This window comes from Lagenorhynchus albirostris, chromosome 5 (assembly GCF_949774975.1).
Source record: "Lagenorhynchus albirostris chromosome 5, mLagAlb1.1, whole genome shotgun sequence".
NCBI lineage: Eukaryota > Metazoa > Chordata > Mammalia > Artiodactyla > Delphinidae > Lagenorhynchus > Lagenorhynchus albirostris.
In genome coordinates this window covers 17447641-17467888 of record NC_083099.1, presented here as the reverse complement: position 1 = coordinate 17467888, position 20248 = coordinate 17447641, and the positions used below count along the sequence as shown (strand labels likewise).

Here is a 20248-nt window from a genome sequence, read left to right as displayed (position 1 = left end):
GGCTGCTATGGAGAAAAACCATATGGGGCAGGAATAGAAGGGTAGGAACAGAGGAGGCTCTTAACAGTAATCCAGGCTACTGGACCAGCATAATTGAGGAAACAAGAGAAAAGGGGACAGATTGAGGATGTTTTACAGATAAAAGTTTACAGGACTTGGTGATGCTGAATGTAAACTCTAAGGGAAAGAAGCATCAAGGACATGCCCAGGCCTGATAGTCAGTTCATCCTACTGCAGTGGCTGCCTTAAGTCTTGAGTGCTTCCTATTCTGATGGGTTGGTGCCTTTGCTGTATCTGACGACCCAAGGTTTTGGGGAAAAACGAGGGAGGAGCAGGTTTACAGCGGAATATCAAAGTTCTGTCCACTTACATATTATAACATTCCTAGATTGATGAGACTTAAGTGTCTTGATGAAAATTTTCTGAAACAGTATTCAAATAACAATAATATGAATAACGTTCCAGATAGAAGCATTTCCATATTGTTGCACATAACAGACATGAATCTCACCCTTCCTGCAGCTTCTGAACATCTGTCCACTAGTGAATTAGCTAAGTCTTTGTCTGGCAGGCACATTTTCTTTACCACTGCACCACCAGGGAATGCGTTATGTTCATCCAGCCTGTGTATCCAGACAGTGCTTTATTTCTGACAAGCCTCCAATGTGGTTGCCCTGAGTGTGGGATAGGCAATGACTTTAACTGTCTTTTGTTTATAAAGGTGATCAGCTCAACAATAAGGAATTAAAAAGGCAGTGATATTAATAACAAACACCAGGGCTTCCCTGGTGGTGCAGTGGTTGAGAGTCCACCTACCAATGCAGGGGACACGGGTTCGTGCCCCGGTCAGGGAAGATCCCACATGCTGCAGAGCGGCTGGGCCCGTGAGCCATGGCCGCTGAGCCTGCGCGTCCGGAGCCTGTGCTCCGCAACGGGAGAGGCCACAACAGTGAGAGGTCCGCGTACCGAAAAACAAAACAAAACAAAACAACACCATTTAGTGAATACCTCTGTGCTTGGCCCTTTATCTCATTTTATCCTCACAATTCTGCAAGGTAGATGGAATCTTTCTACCGATAAAACAACTGTATGTTAGAGGCTAAGTAACTTGCCAAGCACCACAAAACTCATAAATGTTGGAAGAGATTTGAAACTCAGTATATCTCATTCTAAACGTTTTTATTCACTAATATGTATTTTTTGAGTATGTTCTAATATGCTTCCATTTTTACTTAAACAACTCAGAGACCTTAAGATATCTAAATAGTGAAATTTTGTCATCTTTGGCATAAAATATTTCCACACTAGCATCTGAATAGTTATGTAAAACTAATGAATTATTAAAATCTTTTGCAGAGGTAATCAAGGTAAACAAATTTGACATCCATTTTTAATTTCTTATTGTAGGTAAAAGGTTAATTATTTAATTTAAAACTTCAGGTTCCTGAACTTGAACTTGAAGCAGCTCCCTGACCTGAGAGAAAACAAAGAGGTATCATTTAAAAGATAAATCAGAAGGCATTTAAAATAAGTGACTGAGGAAGAACTTGAAAAGTTAATACTCCTCTACATGTTTTAATTAGTTTTACTATTTTCTGTCATAGGAGATGAGTATGATGTGTGTGCCATTTGTTTGGATGAATATGAAGATGGAGACAAGCTCAGAATCCTTCCGTGTTCCCATGGTATGAATAATTACATACTGCTTTGAATTTTTGTATAGAGTAATTTATACTTAGGTTCAGTATTAGAGAGACAGGAGATAGTTATTAGCACACCATAAGCCAGGTCCTGTACTAATCAGTGATCTCATTAAGGGATGGAGCAGTTTATAAAAATTTACAAGCTTTTCTTCTCTTGTTCCTATGATACATATAGATCAGAACATGAATAAACATTAAAAATAATGTTCTCAACTACAGTATACTACCTGAAAGATGTATATTTTGCTTCAACAGCTTATCATTGCAAGTGTGTAGATCCTTGGCTAACTAAAACCAAAAAAACCTGTCCAGTCTGCAAGCAAAAAGTTGTTCCTTCTCAAGGCGATTCAGACTCTGACACAGATAGTAGTCAAGAAGAAAATGAAGTGTCAGAACATACCCCTTTACTCAGACCTTTGGCTTCTGTCAGCACCCAGTCATTTGGGGCTTTGTCGGAATCCCGCTCACATCAGAACATGACAGAATCTTCAGACTATGAGGAAGAGGACAATGAAGATACCGACAGTAGTGATGCAGAAAATGAAATCAATGAACAGAGTGTTGTGGTCCAACTGCAGCCTGATGGTGAACAGGATTACAACATGGCAAACACTGTTTGACCTTCAGAGGGTATTGCGTTATTTCCCTTTAAAATGTTTATTTAGGCATATAGTGTTTTTGCTCCCTTCAGAGATTTCTGTAGAAATAACTTATTTTTTAGTATTCTACAGGTTAATCAAATTACTGAAACAGGTTTTTTTGATCTGGTATTTATCTGCAGGAGTGTACTTCGTTTCACTAATAACTAATATAGACTGGTGCTGTAACTCAAGCATCAAATCAACTCTTTTGGAATGAAATATAGCCAAAACATTAAAAAAAAAATTCCTCACTATAGCTTACAAGTAAAACCTAGATCACAGTATGCAACTGTTTCATGTTTTTACACACAAGGTCAGTGCTGTGATCACCTAGCATGAGCTAAGCCAACCCCCATCTCCATAGAGTTACCTAAAGCTGTTGAGCTGGAATATGCTTGTTCTGGCGTTTCTGCCGTCATTAAGTGAGAGTCGACAAGGTAAGTTAGCATTTTTCTTCCTATCAATCAGCACCACGGAGACGCAAAGCTGTCTTTTTCCTTTCTATTGCCAAGTAGTCTTATCCTGATAGGAACAGTCTGTACTAGGGCAGATTGCAAAAGGTTTTTTTTTTTTTTAAAGGTTTTTAATACTATAGTGTTATGTATGAACTTGACTTATTGGCTAATGCCTCTGGACTTTACTTACTGAATTTCAGTATCCTTAGAGATTTTGTGTTGTTGTGATCAAAGGAAAAAGAAAATGCTGTATAAAAATACCAGACTTCAGTAACTGTTAATACTCAGATCATATACCTCTTAATAAAGAGCATCTTATGCTAATTAGCCCTGCTAAACTATGTACAGAGGAAATTGTTCAAGTATTGGATTTGCAAATATTGCTTAATTTTAACAGAACTAATGATGTATTTAAACAATGTATTATGAAAAGCTAAATTATACATTATTGTAACTATGTAGAAAATACAGACTTATGTATAATCAAAATGTTAAGAATTTTTATATGGCCTTGTATGAAGGGAGTTTGAATGTTAATAAACACGTTTTCCACTTTAAGAACTGGCAAATATTTGTTCTGCTATAGTATTACCAAAATTAACCGTATTTATATGCACAGCACTTTTGAACGGTATAATGATTAAGGTAATTAATTTAGGTTAGATAAATGCACATCACCTTAGAATTTTCTACAAAGGAACTGCTCACAAGCAATTAGGTAATCCCTCCAAAAGTTAAAACTGCAGCCAAAATCATTCCAACAATAGTGTGTATTACGGTACCTTCTTGCAATGATACATCCCTTACAGTAGACTGCTGTACCGCCTCAAAAAGGTAAACATCTAGATGTATTTGTATTGACATGGGAAACTGATTGATAGTGAACAAAAGCATATTCGAGAATAGTTAAGTATACTAGTTATATTAGCCTTTTGTTGGAAAAAGAAAAATTTTAATAAATTTTTAAAAAGTGTAACACTATTTGGGGCAATTTCACTTTTTGAACTTTTTTAAAAAAATTCTTATAAGCAACAACAAAAAATGAGTTATTTCCACTTAGGAAAATCAAAAGTTGAATTCTTCATCATACTCCCATGCCCACCCTGCTCCACAGAAATAAAAACACGCCTGAGAAACAGAGTTTTAGTTTACTATGGTAGTTAAGCCAAAGCTATGGAATTTGACACACTTGTATGATCCTAACTTTTCTAAACCTGTTTGGTCATTTGTGTTAATTTCATTTATCCTAAAGTAGGGTGTCAGGACAAAACACTGAGCTCAGTGCCTGGCACATAAATATAAGTAATAGTTTTTATAATAATTAAAGTAAATAATAAAAACATCATACTATTTTTTTTTTAAGAGGGAAAAAGTTAAAAGTCAGTGTAATGTGTATTAGACGTTCTGTTCCCTCACTCTTTAATCCACAGTTCAAATCAAGGACTTGGTTCCTTCAAATTTAAGTTACAAGTTTTTCTGAGGCAAAAATAATTTTTTTTTGAAACTCCAAACTCTTAGTTGTTAAAAATATATATACTTAACAGCACTGACTGTTACTAGTTCTCTTAATAGTCATTTGAAATCTCTTATAATTTCTCTGGTATAATTATACAGCTTTTTAAATAAGATGTTGAATAAAATTAAAATCCCACTTCTATTAAAAAATATATTCCTAATTTAAAAATTTTCCGATTTTAGAAGTATAGTCACCTGGAAACTTACCTGAGAGAAAAGTTTATATTTTGCCTTCAGAAATGCATATGTAAAATACATTATATACTGCATACATTTATCCTATTATATAAAATTCATTGGTGAGCATTTTCTTATGTAATTCTTTAATGACTATTTTATCTTTTGGACATACAGTCATTTATTCGACCCATAACCCTGCAAGTTAAATCTTGTAGTTTTCCAAGTTTAGTTATTCTAAGTAATGCTGTGGTAGCAACATTCTGCTATACGAATTTATATAGCTCCACTTCCTTAGGTTAAATTCCTAGAACTAAATACACAAAGCAAAGACACATGTATATATTTTCATAAGTGTCCTTCAAGTGAAATTGTGGGAAGGGGGCCAATGACTAGTTTCATTCATTATTTTAATGATACAGTTGCCCTCTACCATCTTCTACTCCCCTACCCACACCTCCAGCATCACACACAGTCCCCTCACCTACTTACTACAGGTTCATTCAGTAAGGGTTTCACAAGTGTGGTCACTGCTTTCTAATTAGTTACCCTAACAGTTCTTTACAACTAAAGTATAAATGTATATATTACCATAAAATCATAAATCATCACAACCCAACCACCAGATTTTCATTTGACCCACCTCCTGTTCCTAACAAGGATCTTGTAACAGGTCAAGAAGTTTTATTGTTGTTTTACAATTCTAAGGTATGCCCAGCTGTCAAAGTAGCCCCAAATCCATATCTTCCATATCTTTACATCCCTGTATGGACAATCAAATTCAGAATTGACAACACTGTCAAAGAAAAAAAATTTAATTATGCACAGTATATTTTAAGTAAGGCAAAGAGATTAACTCCCATTCCCTAACCCACCCTTTCCCAAAGGGGTAGGTAGCATACAGTTCACTTAAAATGGATCAAGGCCGACCTACTGATTGTTTCTAAAGGGACTTCTGGAATCTTCATCTCCAGGGTAGAAATCCAGAGCCCAGAATCTGCATTATAACCAGCTCCCCCAGTTTTGCTTAGACCCACCAGCTTTTGAACTTGGAGCTTCTGCTTGACAGTTTGTGATAATCATTTATCTGAATAGTATTAAACATATTTACTAAATTTCAGTACATCTCAGGGACCTTACAACATCTGGGATTAAACTATTACCTAGTCATAGTTAACATGTCACTCCACAGACAGAAATGGCAAGACATCCCAATTATCTTTTATGCTTTTTAAGGAATGTCTTCCCTTATGTGAGAGTCCCAGCTGGCTGACTTCAGCCTGCCAACATAGCCTCCAAATTGAAAGAAGTCATGTGACAGTTCAACACAGAAGAATCCACAATGCAGAAACCCTTCTTGGTATTGGGCCCCTTACTGCTCCATTAGATTTCACATCAAGAGACCAGCAACAAGACAAAAATATTTAATTTCTAGTGGTTAAGTCAATTTTTGCCTCATGAGCCTGAAAATGAGCCTGAAATAACTACAAGCCATTTTTAATAAAGCAAAGCCTACTGAAAATAAATTCCCAGGCACTCATTTTATGATAAATACTAAAGGAAATGGAGTAGGCCATTAGCTGAATTTTTTTTTAAATTTTATGCTCGTAGCAGAGTATATTCCCATTGTATCAAAAATCAACTGTAACAGTAAGCTAACAATTTATATAAACAACAGGAGTCCAGAATATTTGGTTGGAATAAATTTATTTCATCTGTCTGTAAACAAGGTGTTTAATAGTTATGGCATTTTTTTAAATGCATATTAAATCAGATGAGTTAGACTGTATCCCAGATGTAACAAAGTGCAGGGAAAGAAATGGACAAATCAGCAACAAGATTTGTTTTTAAATCTGTACATTATCCACAAGGCCCAAACAATAGAAGCAAATACTAGAATGTCCCTAAAGTAGTGCCATTCGAAAGAAACCTTTAAGAGGTCATTTAAAATCCATCTCACAATAGCAACAGTTCATTTTAACAATAGTATGGCACAGAATACATATGAAAAAAAATTCATCACAAGACAGCCAAGTCCACAATAATGCAACTTCATATAAAAACTCAAGCTGCAAATAAAAATTGGTCCTATGAAGAACAAACTGGACACACTCCAGATGGTTATGTTGGGATACCAGATGTCCATAATGGCAGCCTTTTACAATTTTACTAAAGAGTAGAGCTGGTGTGCAAAGAAAAAGACAGGAACAAAAATGTGAGCTATTGCAATGATGGAATGTCCCTGGGGATTCAATCAGTATGGTTACTGTAAGGTCATGGGAGGAAGTGCCTTTGCTCTTGTTTTGCAGTTGCACTTGTCATTATGTCCTGTAGACACTATGAAAAAAGATTTGTCTTTACTCAAGTGCAACAGCAATACTAAAAGCAAACTACTGCAGCTCTCAATAGCTCATCAACAAAAGGAATATTAATTGGTTAAATAAACCAGGCACTGCATAAAAGAAGGTGGAAGCAAACCAAATACCTATGTGCGAAGGGAGGGGGTGGGAAAAGAGGAGTGAAGGAAAGACGCATGCACTTTTTCCTCCCAACCATGCGCTACAAAAGGAAGACTAAATGAGCTAAGTAAATGCTCAAAGTGCTGAAAGACACTGATCAAATTAGAGATTGTACAACCGGCACCTTGCTTAATATTAACTTATTTTAGTAATCAATATCCCATTAATTGCTAAGACAAAGTGATGCCCAACTTGCAATGCCCCCTCCCCCCAAATTTCAAGGTATCATGCAAATCATTACTGTGCTGCAATTATGTTGCCAGATAAGGTTGGTTACATACAGTGGTTAACATACAAATGATCCATTGGGCAAAAAGGAATCGTGACATTAGAAAATAGGTAAAGAAAAATTAGCTACCATCTATAGTCTGGTAGCACTGTGACCATAATTGGGGTGGTGATGAAGACAGTTGCTAGGTAGATGGGGAGAGGCTGCTTACACATCAGACCTCCTCAGGTATAAAGCGAGTTCATATGCTTTCTTGTTAAGTGTGCCTCCGTGGACACCTTCCTTTCCCATGACTATAACCAATGCTGGAGTACACAAGGAAACAAAACAAAAGTGAACAGAATTATTTAAGGGGGGGAGGGCAGAAAGAAAGACACCTTTCCCCACCAACAGAGGGATACAAAGGAGACACAGGTTCATACCCCATCACCCTGCATTGCTAATAAAATTTCCAGAATTAAGACTCAAGCTTACAGCTAGGAAAGTTTAAGAGCAATTTTTCCCTAATACTTAACAGTCTGCCTAGCAGCTAGAACCCAGAGTCTCTCAAGTATTTTGCCATTGAGTATGCCTTCTTATTCAATCCGCCTCCATGGACCCCTTCTTTTCCCATTACAAAGACCAAGACTGAAAGAGAAAGAAGAAAAGTGTTTCAAAAGAAGTGTTAATCAAGAGAGTCCCATAAGTTTTAGCAGACAGAACCCCATTAGTAAGTTACATTAAGTTAGTTTTCCATGAACAACGAAGCACTGAAGTCAGCCAGGTCTCCAAAAAGGAGAACTTTCAAACTAGTAATGTGCTGAAAACATTTTGACTATTAACTGTATCTTGGAAGTCCAATCAGTGCAGCTGCAATGCTCTATAAAAATATCTTTACACTAGCTAGGGAAAAAGAAGTGTGATCATTTATCTTTTTTAATTTTTATTTTATATCAGAGTATAGCTGACTTACAGTGTTGTTTTAGTTTCAGGTGTACAGCAAATGATTCAGTTATACATATAGATACACCTATTCTTTTGCAGATTCTTTTTCCTTTTAGGTTATTATACTGAGTAGAGTTCCCTGTGCTATACAGTAGGTCCTTGTTGATTATTTATTTTCTATATAGTAGTGTGTATCTCTCAATCCCAAACTCTTAATTTATCCCTCCCCCACCACCTTTCCCCTTTGGTGACCATAAGTTTGTTTTCTAAGTCTGTGAGTCTGCTTGTTTTGTAAATAAGTCCTTTATATCATATTTTTTAGATTCCACATATAAGTGATATCATATGATATTTTTCTTTCTCTTACTCCACTTAGTATGATAATCTTTAGGTCCATCCATGTTGCTGCAAATGGCATTATTTCATTCCTTTTAATGGACATTTATCTTTTATATAGGACAAAAAACTTCTGATTAGTCTGACAAATACATATTAAACTGGCCCCCAAAAAATAAACTTAAAAAAAAATTAGGTAATTATTTACTTATAAAATTCTCCCCAAATTTAACTGCTTGATTAAGTACCAACTATTAAGTCTTACCAGTGGGGCTAAATATATCTATTATTTCCAGAGGAAAACCAAGACCAAATTTTAAATAGCATTTTCATCAGTGCCATTCATGAAAGGACAAATTAAAAGTACCAAAGGCCTGTGTTTACTATATCCTCTCTGTGTTAGCTTTGTTTTTAATTGAGTCTAAAATCCTAAAATAGATTTACTATTTCCAAAAACAGGTTCTTCTATGATGTAGTTCAAAGGTCTATCGTGAAAATATTAACATATGTACATATGTCAGATGTTATATTCACTGCCACTAGATGTCAGTAGTGCTGTATGGTATGAAAACATTCTCGTTTTTACGTCACATGGTTGATGCTTCTTTTTAATATATTTATCTGAGCTCAGGTAATGTTTTAGAGATTTGTCTACTATTTCACAGTCATCTAATTTTTCTATAGAGAAATACTCATAAGCATCAACTCACATCAGAACAAGAGTAACCTTTAGGACAGTCACAGGGAGTTGGTAGGGCCACTGCAGTAAATTATGGCTCAGAGTAGCTTCAAGTTTCTTCCCATGGTAGATGTGGTCTTAAAATTAGATGTGCCAAGTCTGCTATATGAGGCTACATAAGCCCTCTTTATTTACAAAACATTTACACAGGTTAACACATTTAAATGTATCTGTAAATCAACTAGATGTCATAATAAACCTCAGTTTTAAAAGTTGCTTTCAAAAAAGTAGTGAGATTTATTTAGTACAGTAAGAATTTCTGCAATGTTGACAATAGTCAGGAAACACCAGAATTTCTGGACCAGTATATAAATGAAATATAATTTCCTACTTTTTGAATAAATCAGACACACTTAGTCTTTGAAAATATTTTAGTAAGTGGAAAACTTACTTCAAAACCCTCATTCTAATTATTTCTCTCTTCCCCAGCAATGTTTCTAATAGAAATATGAGCCAATATTAACTCTTCCTTTTTTATGCTGAATAGTGAATGACTAAAATGTGAGCAAGAAAGGAAGAGATCCAAAGGTCAAAGACCCAAAGGGACTAAAGTAACCAATCTGAATGATTTAACAATCTGAATAACAGCTGAAGAGACAAATTGATTTTTTTTTTTTTTTTTTTTTTTTTGCTGTACGCGGGCCTCTCACTGTTGTGGCCTCTCCCATTGCGGAGCACAGGTTCCGGATGCGCAGGCTCAGCGGCCATGGCTCACGGACCCAGCCGCTCCGCAGCATGTGGGATCTTCCCGGACTGGGGCACGAACCTGTGTCCCTTGCATCGGCAGGCAGACTCTCAACCACTGCGCCACCAGGGAAGCCCGACAAATTGATTTTTTTTAACTTTTTATTTTATATTGGAGTAGTATAGTTGATTAACAATGTTGTGTTAGTTTCAGGTGTACAGCAAAGTGATTCAGTTATCCATATAGAAGAGGCAAATTTAGATGTTCAGTTTACTAAAGTTGAAACTGAAAAGATGATATGAACATTCTATTTGAGAAGAAAGTCAGGATCTCAGAGGTTAGGTTGTGTATGCAGCTGCTGTAGAGGAAGTATATCTACAGCAGTGCCTCCTTCAGTGCTGAGCAGTTCACAAAAACCACCTTAAGAGCCATTATGGACTCTTTTAACACTTTATTCAAAATGTTAAAGAGACTGCTTAATCACTTGTAACGTGGCATGCAACTTTCAACCAAAGTGTGCCTTGCTTACCTCTACCAGCTCTGCCGACGGCAACGTTGTATGTTGGCTCCCCACCTTGACTCTTTGTCCGGATGTCCATTGTGCAGTCACCATCCACGTATAGGCTATCTCTGATCACTGAGCACTTCTTTGCGCCAAGAGTCAAACCACTGGTAAAGAAACCTTCCCGGTCTTTTCCTACAATCATATCTATTTCTACTGGCTGTCCCCCGACCACCCCCCACCCAGCCCCCAACCAAAAAAAAAAAAAAAAAGGAAAAGAAAAAGAGAGAAAAGAAAAAAGTTGTAGTTAATTCCTTGCCTTGGTATAACAGCAAAGACTGCCAAGTTTGTACTACCACTACAAGACATCCACGTTTCAACAATGTAAAATCAAGTTTCAGTCTTTTCTAAAAAATTACTTAATCCTACATGGTGACATGTTTTATGTCAGTCAGTTAATTAGATTTCACAGTTAAGAGTGTAGTCTGGTAACTAAAACCAGTCTACGCAAAGAATCTCTAGTTGTTAGTTGACACTAGATAAACTGCAAACTTAAGAGTTATTTATAAACTGTTTCAAATCAGGTGGTACCTGAAGTACTTACGTAATGGTAAAGATTCACCTAAAAACTTTCAACAAAAGCTTATCTATCATAATCAGTCACGTTACAGTCATGTAGCGTCAAATTTAAAGTTGTTTGAAAGTCTCCTAAAATAACGCCCATGCTTGGCAGACCTGTTCACTTCTACTCGCTTCGAACAGCTTGTAATATCCCCCATAGTATTAATATGAACTTCAAGCCCTAGACTTCAGCGCATCCCCAAATTCATATTTCCCTCCTCTCTATTATTCTAGCCGCTTACTCCTTTTTCTCTGCAACTTCCCTTACCCTACCACCTCAGTAATCAGTTTTCTTTCTGGGCAAACGCAAAGAGGATTCTGTCCGCAGCACTGCAGCAGGCAACGGTAAAAGAACAGAGAAAATGGAGGGAGACTGGGAAAGAAACTGAGGTAGCGACCAGAACCGGAAAGGAGAAAACGTGCATTCTAACATTCCATGAATAAGAAGGAAGGCGTCGCCCCCATCAGAACTGCAGAGTCATAGCAGGCCCCAGCCATTTCCAAGCACACTCCTGCAATCTTCCCGGCCAGACAGCGGGAACTCACACACAAAGACAAGAGGACCGCAGAAAAAAAGTTGATCACCAGATGCCAATTCTCTGTAAGAATTGTAGCCCACTGCGGTAATAGGAAACCTGAAAGTACTTGTATCAAGGACTGAGTTCTACACTGCTATATCTTAAACCATGTTAAGCAGTACAAGAATAATTAGTAGCACCCATAATAGGGGGCCTGGATTTGGGCGTTTGATAGGAAGGGGGCGTGAAGCTTAAGAAATTAAGAGAATGGTCCTGTATTTGATATAATCGTCACAATTTTAGAAAGAGCCTTGTTTAGAAAGAGGCAAAACAATAAAGCAGCACTGGACGCTTAGTGACAATTATCCCCCAGACATGTGGCAACCGAGTCAAACCACCAAGTCACAAATCAGGCACCGTGAAGCATAAATCTGCATTAGTGCCTTTACTACCATTACTAAAGAGGGAGGGACTTGGAGAACTTAAGTGTCCCCTTGGTCTTCGCAGATTACTAAAAGCCCCTTTAAGCACCCCCTTTTTTGGAGCTATGTTGCGTAACTGGGGATAACGGTGTATCGATGAATCTCCATAGGAGGAGGAGAGAAATCAATGGCAGTTCGCCATCTTGGAGAATTAAAAAAAAAAAATCCTATGGAGCCTGAGCTGTAGTCGAGATTCACGAATCCACCTACGTTGTCGGTGTATATTTCTCGCAAGCCTCGGAGGCCTGGACACCGGCAAACCTCCGCCAAGTCGCCGCGAGGATCCCGGGGGCCGGGCAACCGCCGCCTCTCACAGCCCGCGGCGCGGGCAGCGCGCTGTCCCCGGAGCGAGGGGCGGCCCGGCCGCCGGAGAACCCCCGCCCGGGCCCAGCGCGCCCCGGCCCGGCCCCTCCGGTCCCCGCTTCCACCCCGGGACGTACAAAGCGAGCCTCAGGGCTTCCAGGGGACCCAGGAGGCCCGAACAAGGGGAAAAGGGCCCCCACCCCCGAGCCGGCGAGTGCCCCCTCCCCCAGCCTCACCCGGACAGGCACTGGGAACGCCGGGGAGCCGGGCCGCCGCCCCCGCCAGTCAGCGCAGCCCCGCAGAGGGGGCGTCCCCGGGCCTCCGGCTCTCCGCCCGCCCGGCAGCCGCATCCTTGGCGCCGGCCGCCCCGCACACCTGCCGGCGCGGCCCTCCCGGTGGCCCGGCTCCGCGCGGCGGCGCCCCCACGGCCGGCCCCGCTCGGGTTCGGGTCCTCGGGCCACCGCCGGTTCTCACCGTAATGCTCTGGAAGACGCCCCCGGCTGTGGCTGCCCATACGTATTTGGCGTCGCAGTAGCCGACAATGGCGGCCTCCTGGCAGCAGCCATCGCACATCAGGTTATCCACGTAGCTCTGCCAACCGGCCATCTTCGAGCCCTTCGCACTGCAGCGGGGACGGCGAGGAGCAGCAGGCGCAGCGGCGGCGGCGGTCGCGGGCGGCGGCGGCGGCGGCGGCGGCGGCGCGGGTGGAGGCGGGGCGGGGGCGGGGAGGAGGCGGCTCTGCGCAGGCACCGACCGCCCCCCTCCCCGAGGAGCTGCGGCGGGAGGACGCTGGGACGGTGGTGAGGGACAAGCTGCGGGGCGCGCCCGGGCCGGCCGCCCTCCCGCCCGCAACCGCGGGACTGACTAACCAACGGCGGGAGGCTGCGGAGCTGCTGTGCCACCGACTACAGCGGCGATTGCTCCTTACCACGGTTACCGCAGCTCTCCGCCGTTTCGGCGGGGCGTGCGCGAGCGCGTGCGTGCGATCCTTCCGCGGCGCGCCGACTCGGAGGGTCCCGGCGAGGGAGAGGGAGACTGAGCGGGAGGGGCGCGGAGGGATATCGTCCGGGGCAATCACAGCCGCCACGTGCGGACAGCCAGACCGGGGAGCGGCGGCGTCGCTGTGGGTGGCTGAGTTTCGGACCCCGGGCCTGCAGAGAGGGCGTCTCCCTCGTCGCACTCCGCACCCCAGGGACGGCGGCTTGTGGGAAGCCTCGGAGTCCCTGCGTCCGGGCTGTGAAACGCCTCTGTTCTGCGTCCGGTAGCTGGGGATGCGGAATCTTGCGCCTAGGTGTCGGATTGCAGAGTTGCCCTGGTGACGGGGATGCGGAGCGTTTACTCCTCTTTGTGGTGGTGCCGGGCTGGTAGTAGGGTCGCCCACTCTCATCTTAAGCGTCCCCAGTGGGACCCTCTTCCCTGGACCCCTCTGCCTCTTGGCCACAAAGGCTACCGAGCGGGCGCGCTCCGACAACCTGAAATCAGAGCTGGCGTTCGTGGCTTTAAGGAACATTTCTGAGCTTTGCCGATCTTTCATTATTGTTTCATTTGGGTACCACGGGCCTCTCATTGTGTGGATTCTTTGACAGGAAGAACCCCTCTTCCCCTTAAGGTTGCTTACGTGTGGCTAAATTGCTCGTAAATTGCGAACAAAACAGATAGCAACCTATGTAAAATTATTGGTTGGTAACTGGGAAAGTTACTGGTGGGTCGAAGAAGTCGCTGAATATATACAGAATTTTAAGATCTAAGAGTTCACTGTATGAACATGGTAATATTTCTGCTCTCGAAGGGTGAAATAATTTCAGGACCCAGATCTCAGAATGGCTTGTATTTACAAGTTAAACCATGGGTGGAGTCCCTGTGAATCTTGAGTGTTCTTTAGTAACCTCTGGGCGTTATGACTAGACCGGGAATTAGGAGACGTCCAACACTTTCAAGTGAACAAAACGATCTGTCAGTCAAGGGAAGAGAGCGTCTCAAAACGTTGAAAAGTTGATTTTCAACTTTAAAGTTACTGTGTAAGGTCACAATTTGTGACAGGAGGATTACACAGAAGTAGCTCAGGAAAGAAGACAGAAACGTTGCTAAGCAATCTAATTGGTCCTGAAGTTTTCTGTTTTTTCTGCAGTTTGCTTTGAAATGTACAACTCCTGCAGGCAAGGGAAGAAAAGCACAGTAAGAGAAACTCCAAGTCCGGCTCCTATCAGGTTGAGACAATGTATTCTCCCATGTTCTGATGATACAGAAAACCTGTGTGGTATAAAATGTGACAAAACGTGTTTCATTTTTGCAGGTGTGCCTCCCACCTGGTTTAGTCACACTTACTGGTTCTTGTTTAGTACTCTGCTTTTTTGTGGTAGTTGTTGATGGTTTTAATCCTTCATTCTTACCAGTTTATCAACTTAAAAGTTAATGATCACAATGTGCTGATAGCACGAAGTGTCATTGTAGGAATTCATCAAGCTGTACACTTCTTGATTTGTGGTTTGTACACGTTATAATTCAATAAACAGTAAAAAAGAAAATAATGATAGCTTGAAATTGACTTATTTATTAATCTACTCTGAAGTTTTTAAGATTCAATTTTGATACTATTATCTTCGATAGCAAAGAGATGCAAATAATGCATTCCATTCTTATTCTTTTATTGTTGTCTCAACAGCAAAAGGATTACATTAACTGAATATTCTGGTATTCAAATCTCAAAAGATTCTAAAGCACATTGATTGGGTAAAACATAAGAATTTAGAATTCCTATCACTATTTTTTAAATATCCTTCAAAATATAACAGTATTTTAAAATTACTGTTATACTTTTCCAACATGGTGTTATTTCTTTCCCAGAATTGCACAGTAAAATTTAATCAACTGAAAAAATCTGTATAATAGACTAACTAGGTTTAGATTTTGAGATGATACATTCAAAGAGAGTCTATTTACTGTCTCTTTTCAGTCCTGTAATAAAAAAAAAAAAAAAAATCCTGTGCCTGTTTTCTTTAGAACCAGACTCAGAGCATGCTGCCTTGTTTTTTATTTGTATACAGTGATCTGTTCCTATTTCCTGTAACTATTGCTTACCACAAAGTGTTTCAAAAGGCATATGTAGAAGTATAACACTGAGTTTTAGGAATTGGAAAGTTAAGTCTAAGAGTATCAATATGAGAAAAATTACCAATTTGTATCTTTCCTTTTTTTCAGAGTAACTGATCCCCTACAGTGATAATAATGATGTCTGGGCAGAAGCAGAGAAAAATCAAAGCTCTGTTGTTGATACAGATATCCAGATGTAGCTAACAACAATCAGTCGTAGCATGTTGAAATGTGGAATGCATTATTATGCATTCTTTGCAAAATCTTTTATTCTTATTTAGGAAAACAGTAACTGTGGTAAATTAGATTCTTTAATGTATCAGTCAAGGATTGCCTGAGCAATTTTAAGTCCATGTGTAAATCATTTGACATTCTAGCAAAATACAAAGAAGTTGTAATTAAGATATACTCAACCTGATAAACATTGGGGTAAGAACTAAAACTATATAATTAGCCCCAAAACAGTAAAACACTAATTAACTAAGCCCACCTCAAGTCCTCAATTAACTAAAATTTTAACTGCCATACTTCATTTTTTTGGGGAAAAAAAGGTGTTTTAATTATAAAAGCAATTGTCACAACAATCAAGAAAGTTTAAAAAATGGAGCAAAATCACCCTTAATGCCACAAGCAATAAACATGTTATCTTTTAAATGTATTTACCCATTGTTTTGTGATTTTCACAGTAAAAAAACAAGGAGTACCTACAATTCTGGATTTGTCAATTTTACCCTGAAACTATGAATTTTTGATTTTTATAGCTTAAGTTTATTTAATACAAGTTAAAATTGTTATATTTTTCTTTCTGATAAATTTAACTTTTAAGTAGTGGCCCTCTTTATCACTAGTACTGTTTTTTTGTTGTTGTTTTTGTGTGTGTCTTAAAATCTATTTTGTCAAATATTAAGGTAATTATCCCAGTTCTCTTTTTATGGATATTTATCTGATATATCTTTCCCGTCTCCCTCCCCTTCCCCCTCCCTTTCTCCCCCTCCTCCTTCTCCCCTCCTCCCTCCTCTTCCATCTCTCTCTCTCTCTCTCTCTCTCACTTTCCCTGTCCTTAAATTTTACATGTCTCTTCACTTAGCTGGATTTTGGCTTTCTGTCTAATATGCAGTCTAATTTTTTTTCTTTACAAAAAACAGTTTTATTAATTACCCCAACTGCACCTCTGTTCATGCTCTAGGTCACACTTGTTTCTCAGATTCGACCCAGGCTCATAGGCAAGTTACCAGATTAGCAAATAGGAGAACTGTTCTGCAAAACAGCAACTGTCAGCTTAAGACATTACTAACATTGCCGAAGGAAGCAAGGTTACTAGGGAAGTGTGGACACCCCAGGATAATGATTTCTGGGACAGGAAACCCCTCTGAAAGAGCCAGTCCGACTGTCTATTCCTCGAGCTTGCAAGTTAGCACTCTGTCCCAGAAGCCCCGACACGTCTACGGGCCTCTCAGAGCGCTCCCTTTGTGCTCCCTGGCTGGAGCAGAGGAGGATGGAGATATATGGAAGGTTGGTCAGGCTCAGTTTTTAAAAATGAAGTCACTACTAGAAATATGGAGCAAGGGGCAGAGACCCCTGGTGCAATCACATGCTGAATCATTGACTTCCCAGAGAGCAGGCTCCTTACAGTTTCCTTCAGTCCATGGAAGTGCTCAGAGCGGGGCGGGCCAGGGTGGCCACGGAGCTGTGCCTGCCTCACTGCATGCCGAGCCACTGCTCCTGGCCAGCCCACTGGGCCGCCTCACTGTCGCTGCCCCCCAGGTCCCCTTCTTCCCCACTCCCTTCCATGTCGTCCACGTCTTCCTCCTGAGTGGCTTCCACGGGACTCTTCTCCTTCTCCACCTTCTGCATCCCCTCTAGAGACTTCTGGTCCCTGGGGTCCAAACTAGGGGACAACCAAAGGAAAGGCCTGAATCTCTGCCTTGCTTCTTCCTGGCTAATGCGTCATCTCCCTGGCACAGCAATGAAATGACCACCCAGTCACAGAGAAACTGCTAATGCCTGGCCTCTCCAAACGACTCCAGTTCCATAGGCAGGATTGAGGGAGTCCACCACTTAGTGCTATACTGTACTGGTCCATTGCTTCCTGATACTCACTGACAGCTACAAGGAAATCTAGGGTCCGAGGCAGGACACAGTCACTCTGATTAGCTAGCGTGTTCCGCAGCAAAGCAATTCCAACTTCGTATTTCTGTTCTCTGGTAAGTAGCTCTGCTTTTTTCCCCGCAGCCTTAATGTAGTTCAGCCTTTGGGTCAGGGCTTTATCTGATAAAGTTTTGCTTTCTCCTGTGTCACTGGGTCTTCAAGACAAATGGTGGCTGAAAGGGTAAGGGTCTGTGCGTTGGCTCCTAGAGTTTTGTAAACATAGTTACCCATTACCGTTGCTTTATGAATACTGTTGGAGGCTAAGTAACATTCGATGAGACCTTCATAACAATCTAAGCGACAAGGTGCAAGACGTATAGCCTCCCGAAAGTGGATTATTGCTTCTTGGACTCTGCCCATGTTTCTAAATGCTGCTTCCTTAAGTAGCAAAGCTTGAACACTATTAGTGTTCAGCTGAATGGCCTTGGCTCCTAAATAGAGGGCTTGGGAGTAGTGTTTATCCTTTAATTTTTTATTCATGTGGAACTTGTATGTTCAATTTCTATTGTTTTAGTGTTACCCTGGAAATTTTACCATGCATATTTAATAGAACAAAGCTTTAAATTAAATAATATCTTAAACCCTCCAACCAGACAATCCAAGAACCTTAGAACACTTTAAGTCTGGTCACGCTTCTCCAGACTTTTTACACAGGTATTTATATACATGTATTTATATGTTTCCTATTTTATTTACTTACCATTCCTTCTCATATCTCAGACCATTACTTTATGATCCTTTTCTTCTTTCTAAAATAAATATTTAGAAGTTCTTTTAGTGGAGGTCTCTTGATGGTAAACTCTCTTTTTGTTCACCTGAAAATATCCTTGTATCACTTTCATTCTTAAAAAAAAAGGTTGGATCTACAATGCAAGACTGACACCTTGAAGATGGTATTATTTCATTCATTCTGGTGTTCATTATTGCTGCTGTACTTTATGATCTGTTCTTTTTCTCTACTTTTGGAATCTTTTTGTCTTTGCTGTTCCACAGTTCCACTATGATGTATCTATACCTGGGTTTCTTTTCTTCTACTTGGAAACACAGATTTATATCTATGATCACTTCTGGAAAATTCTCAGTCATCACCTCCTCAATTATTCCTTTTCCTCAGTTCTCTCTACTCTGTTCTTTTAGGGTTCAAATAAATGTTTCCTTTTCCTCTTCTGTTCTCCATATCTCTTAGCTTGTTTTATATTTTCCATCTTCTTACCTCTCAGTGCTGCATTCTGGGAAATTTCTTCAGTCACATGTTCCAGTTCATTCTTTGACTATGCTTCATCTGTTGGCAAACCCCTACATTGAGTTTTATTAATTCCTAAAAAATCTATTTTTTATTTTTAGAAATTCCACTTTATTGTCACATAGATCTTTCTCATTGTTCCTGATAGTCTCATTGTTTGCCCAACTTTGTGGTTCCATACTAAATTTCTTTAAACATTTCTTACCTAGTTATTCTATACTCTGTATATGACAATCCCAATATCTAAATAAGTTGTGTTATTTTTTTCTCTCACGCATGGTGTCTTGCCTCCTTGTGTACTTGGTGATCTTAGATTATGAATTTATATTTTCTGGATCTTACGTAAGTGGGAATTCAAATGGCTTAAATTGAAGACACTTCATTTCAAAGATGATTTTCATCTGCTGCTGCTGCATGTCCAGGAGTGCCAGCAACCTGGGGCCACTTTAAACCTCTCTATGGTGTCCCCTAAAGCAGGTGTTCCCTAAATCAGCGGTCCCCAACCTTTTTGGCATTAGGGACGGGTTTCGTGGAAGACAACTTTTCCACGGACGGGGGTGGGGGGGTGTTCAGGCGGTAATGCGAGTGATGGTTCAGGCGGTAATGCGAGCAATGGGGAGCGGCAGATGAAGCTTTGCTCGCTCACCCTCCGCTCACCTCCTGCTGTGCGGCCCGGTTCCTAACGGGCTGTGGACCGGTACCGGTCTGTGGCCCAGGTGTTGGAGACCCCTGTCCTAAATGCAGGAGTATCAGATTTACTTCCTCACACAGAACTGCTATTGGCATTTGCAGTCAGACCAACTCCATCTCTCCAGCATGCATAAAGAACCCTGCTCTAATTTCTGCTCAAGACTTATTTCTCTTTATTTGGTAGGAAGAAGGGTCTTTGAAGACTTTTCTAATTTCTGAGAGCCAAACAAAACATCAAAAACTGTTTTTGATTCACATCTAGTTTTGTAGCAGGATGATTCCTTCACTATATCTAGTCCACTGTGATGAGAAGCAAAAGTCGTACCCACAATTTTGCATCTTCTGTGTTTCATTCAATAACTATAAATTGAACATAGGTTTCTGGGTTGGGTACTGGTTGGTGCTATTTACTGAGACAAGGAATTTGGAAAGATGAACAACACTAAGGAGGGAGATATTAAGCTTAGTTGACTTTTCTGTACTTGTGAGATGTCTAGTGAAAATGTTGCTTGGCAGTTAGATATAGAACCCTGTAGTTCAGAAGAGGGGTCTGGACTCAAGATAACATTTCAAAAATGAGTAAAGGAAGAGATGTTCACCATGAAAACAGAATGAGTGGCCAGAGAAGTCAGGTGGGAAATCAGGAGCCAGTAAATCATAAATGCACAAGGAAGAGAGTTTCTCTAAATTGTAGGAATGGACAAGAGAAGCAAATAATGCTGAGAAGT

General features: G+C 40.5%; 2 protein-coding genes and 2 pseudogenes across 6 annotated transcripts in view; 2 read left to right on the top strand and 2 right to left on the bottom strand.

Moving 5' to 3' along the window:
- RNF13 (ring finger protein 13) overlaps positions 1 to 3360 on the top strand; it is a 140063-nt gene extending 136703 nt beyond the window's left edge. For all 3 annotated transcript variants that reach the window (XM_060149636.1, XM_060149637.1, XM_060149638.1), the window contains 2 exons: positions 1605 to 1685; positions 1959 to 3360. In XM_060149636.1, coding sequence (XP_060005619.1) covers positions 1605 to 1685; positions 1959 to 2323 — 446 coding nt within the window. In that variant the 3' untranslated portion in view covers positions 2324 to 3360. The remainder of the gene's footprint in view (positions 1 to 1604; positions 1686 to 1958) is intronic.
- Positions 3361 to 5154: 1794 nt separating this feature from the next.
- Positions 5155 to 13055, bottom strand: PFN2 (profilin 2). 3 transcript variants are annotated; one of them, XM_060149641.1, is made up of 3 exons: positions 12824 to 13055; positions 10453 to 10645; positions 5155 to 5287 (listed from the first exon to the last, which is right to left on the bottom strand). In XM_060149641.1, exons 1-3 carry the CDS (start codon positions 12953 to 12955, stop codon positions 5247 to 5249), a joined length of 366 nt encoding a protein of 121 aa, XP_060005624.1. In that variant the 5' UTR covers positions 12956 to 13055; the 3' UTR covers positions 5155 to 5246. The 3 variants fall into 3 exon arrangements, with proteins under 3 accessions (XP_060005624.1, XP_060005622.1, XP_060005623.1); XM_060149639.1 differs by lacking the exon at positions 5155 to 5287 and adding an exon at positions 6182 to 7866 and having other exon boundaries at positions 12824 to 13053; XM_060149640.1 differs by lacking the exon at positions 5155 to 5287 and adding an exon at positions 6182 to 7544 and having other exon boundaries at positions 12824 to 13049.
- Positions 13056 to 13062: 7 nt separating this feature from the next.
- Positions 13063 to 14827, top strand: LOC132520808 (uncharacterized; annotated as a pseudogene).
- Positions 14828 to 16961: 2134 nt separating this feature from the next.
- Positions 16962 to 18067, bottom strand: LOC132520807 (anaphase-promoting complex subunit 7-like; annotated as a pseudogene).
- Between the last annotated feature and the right edge of the window lie 2181 nt (positions 18068 to 20248).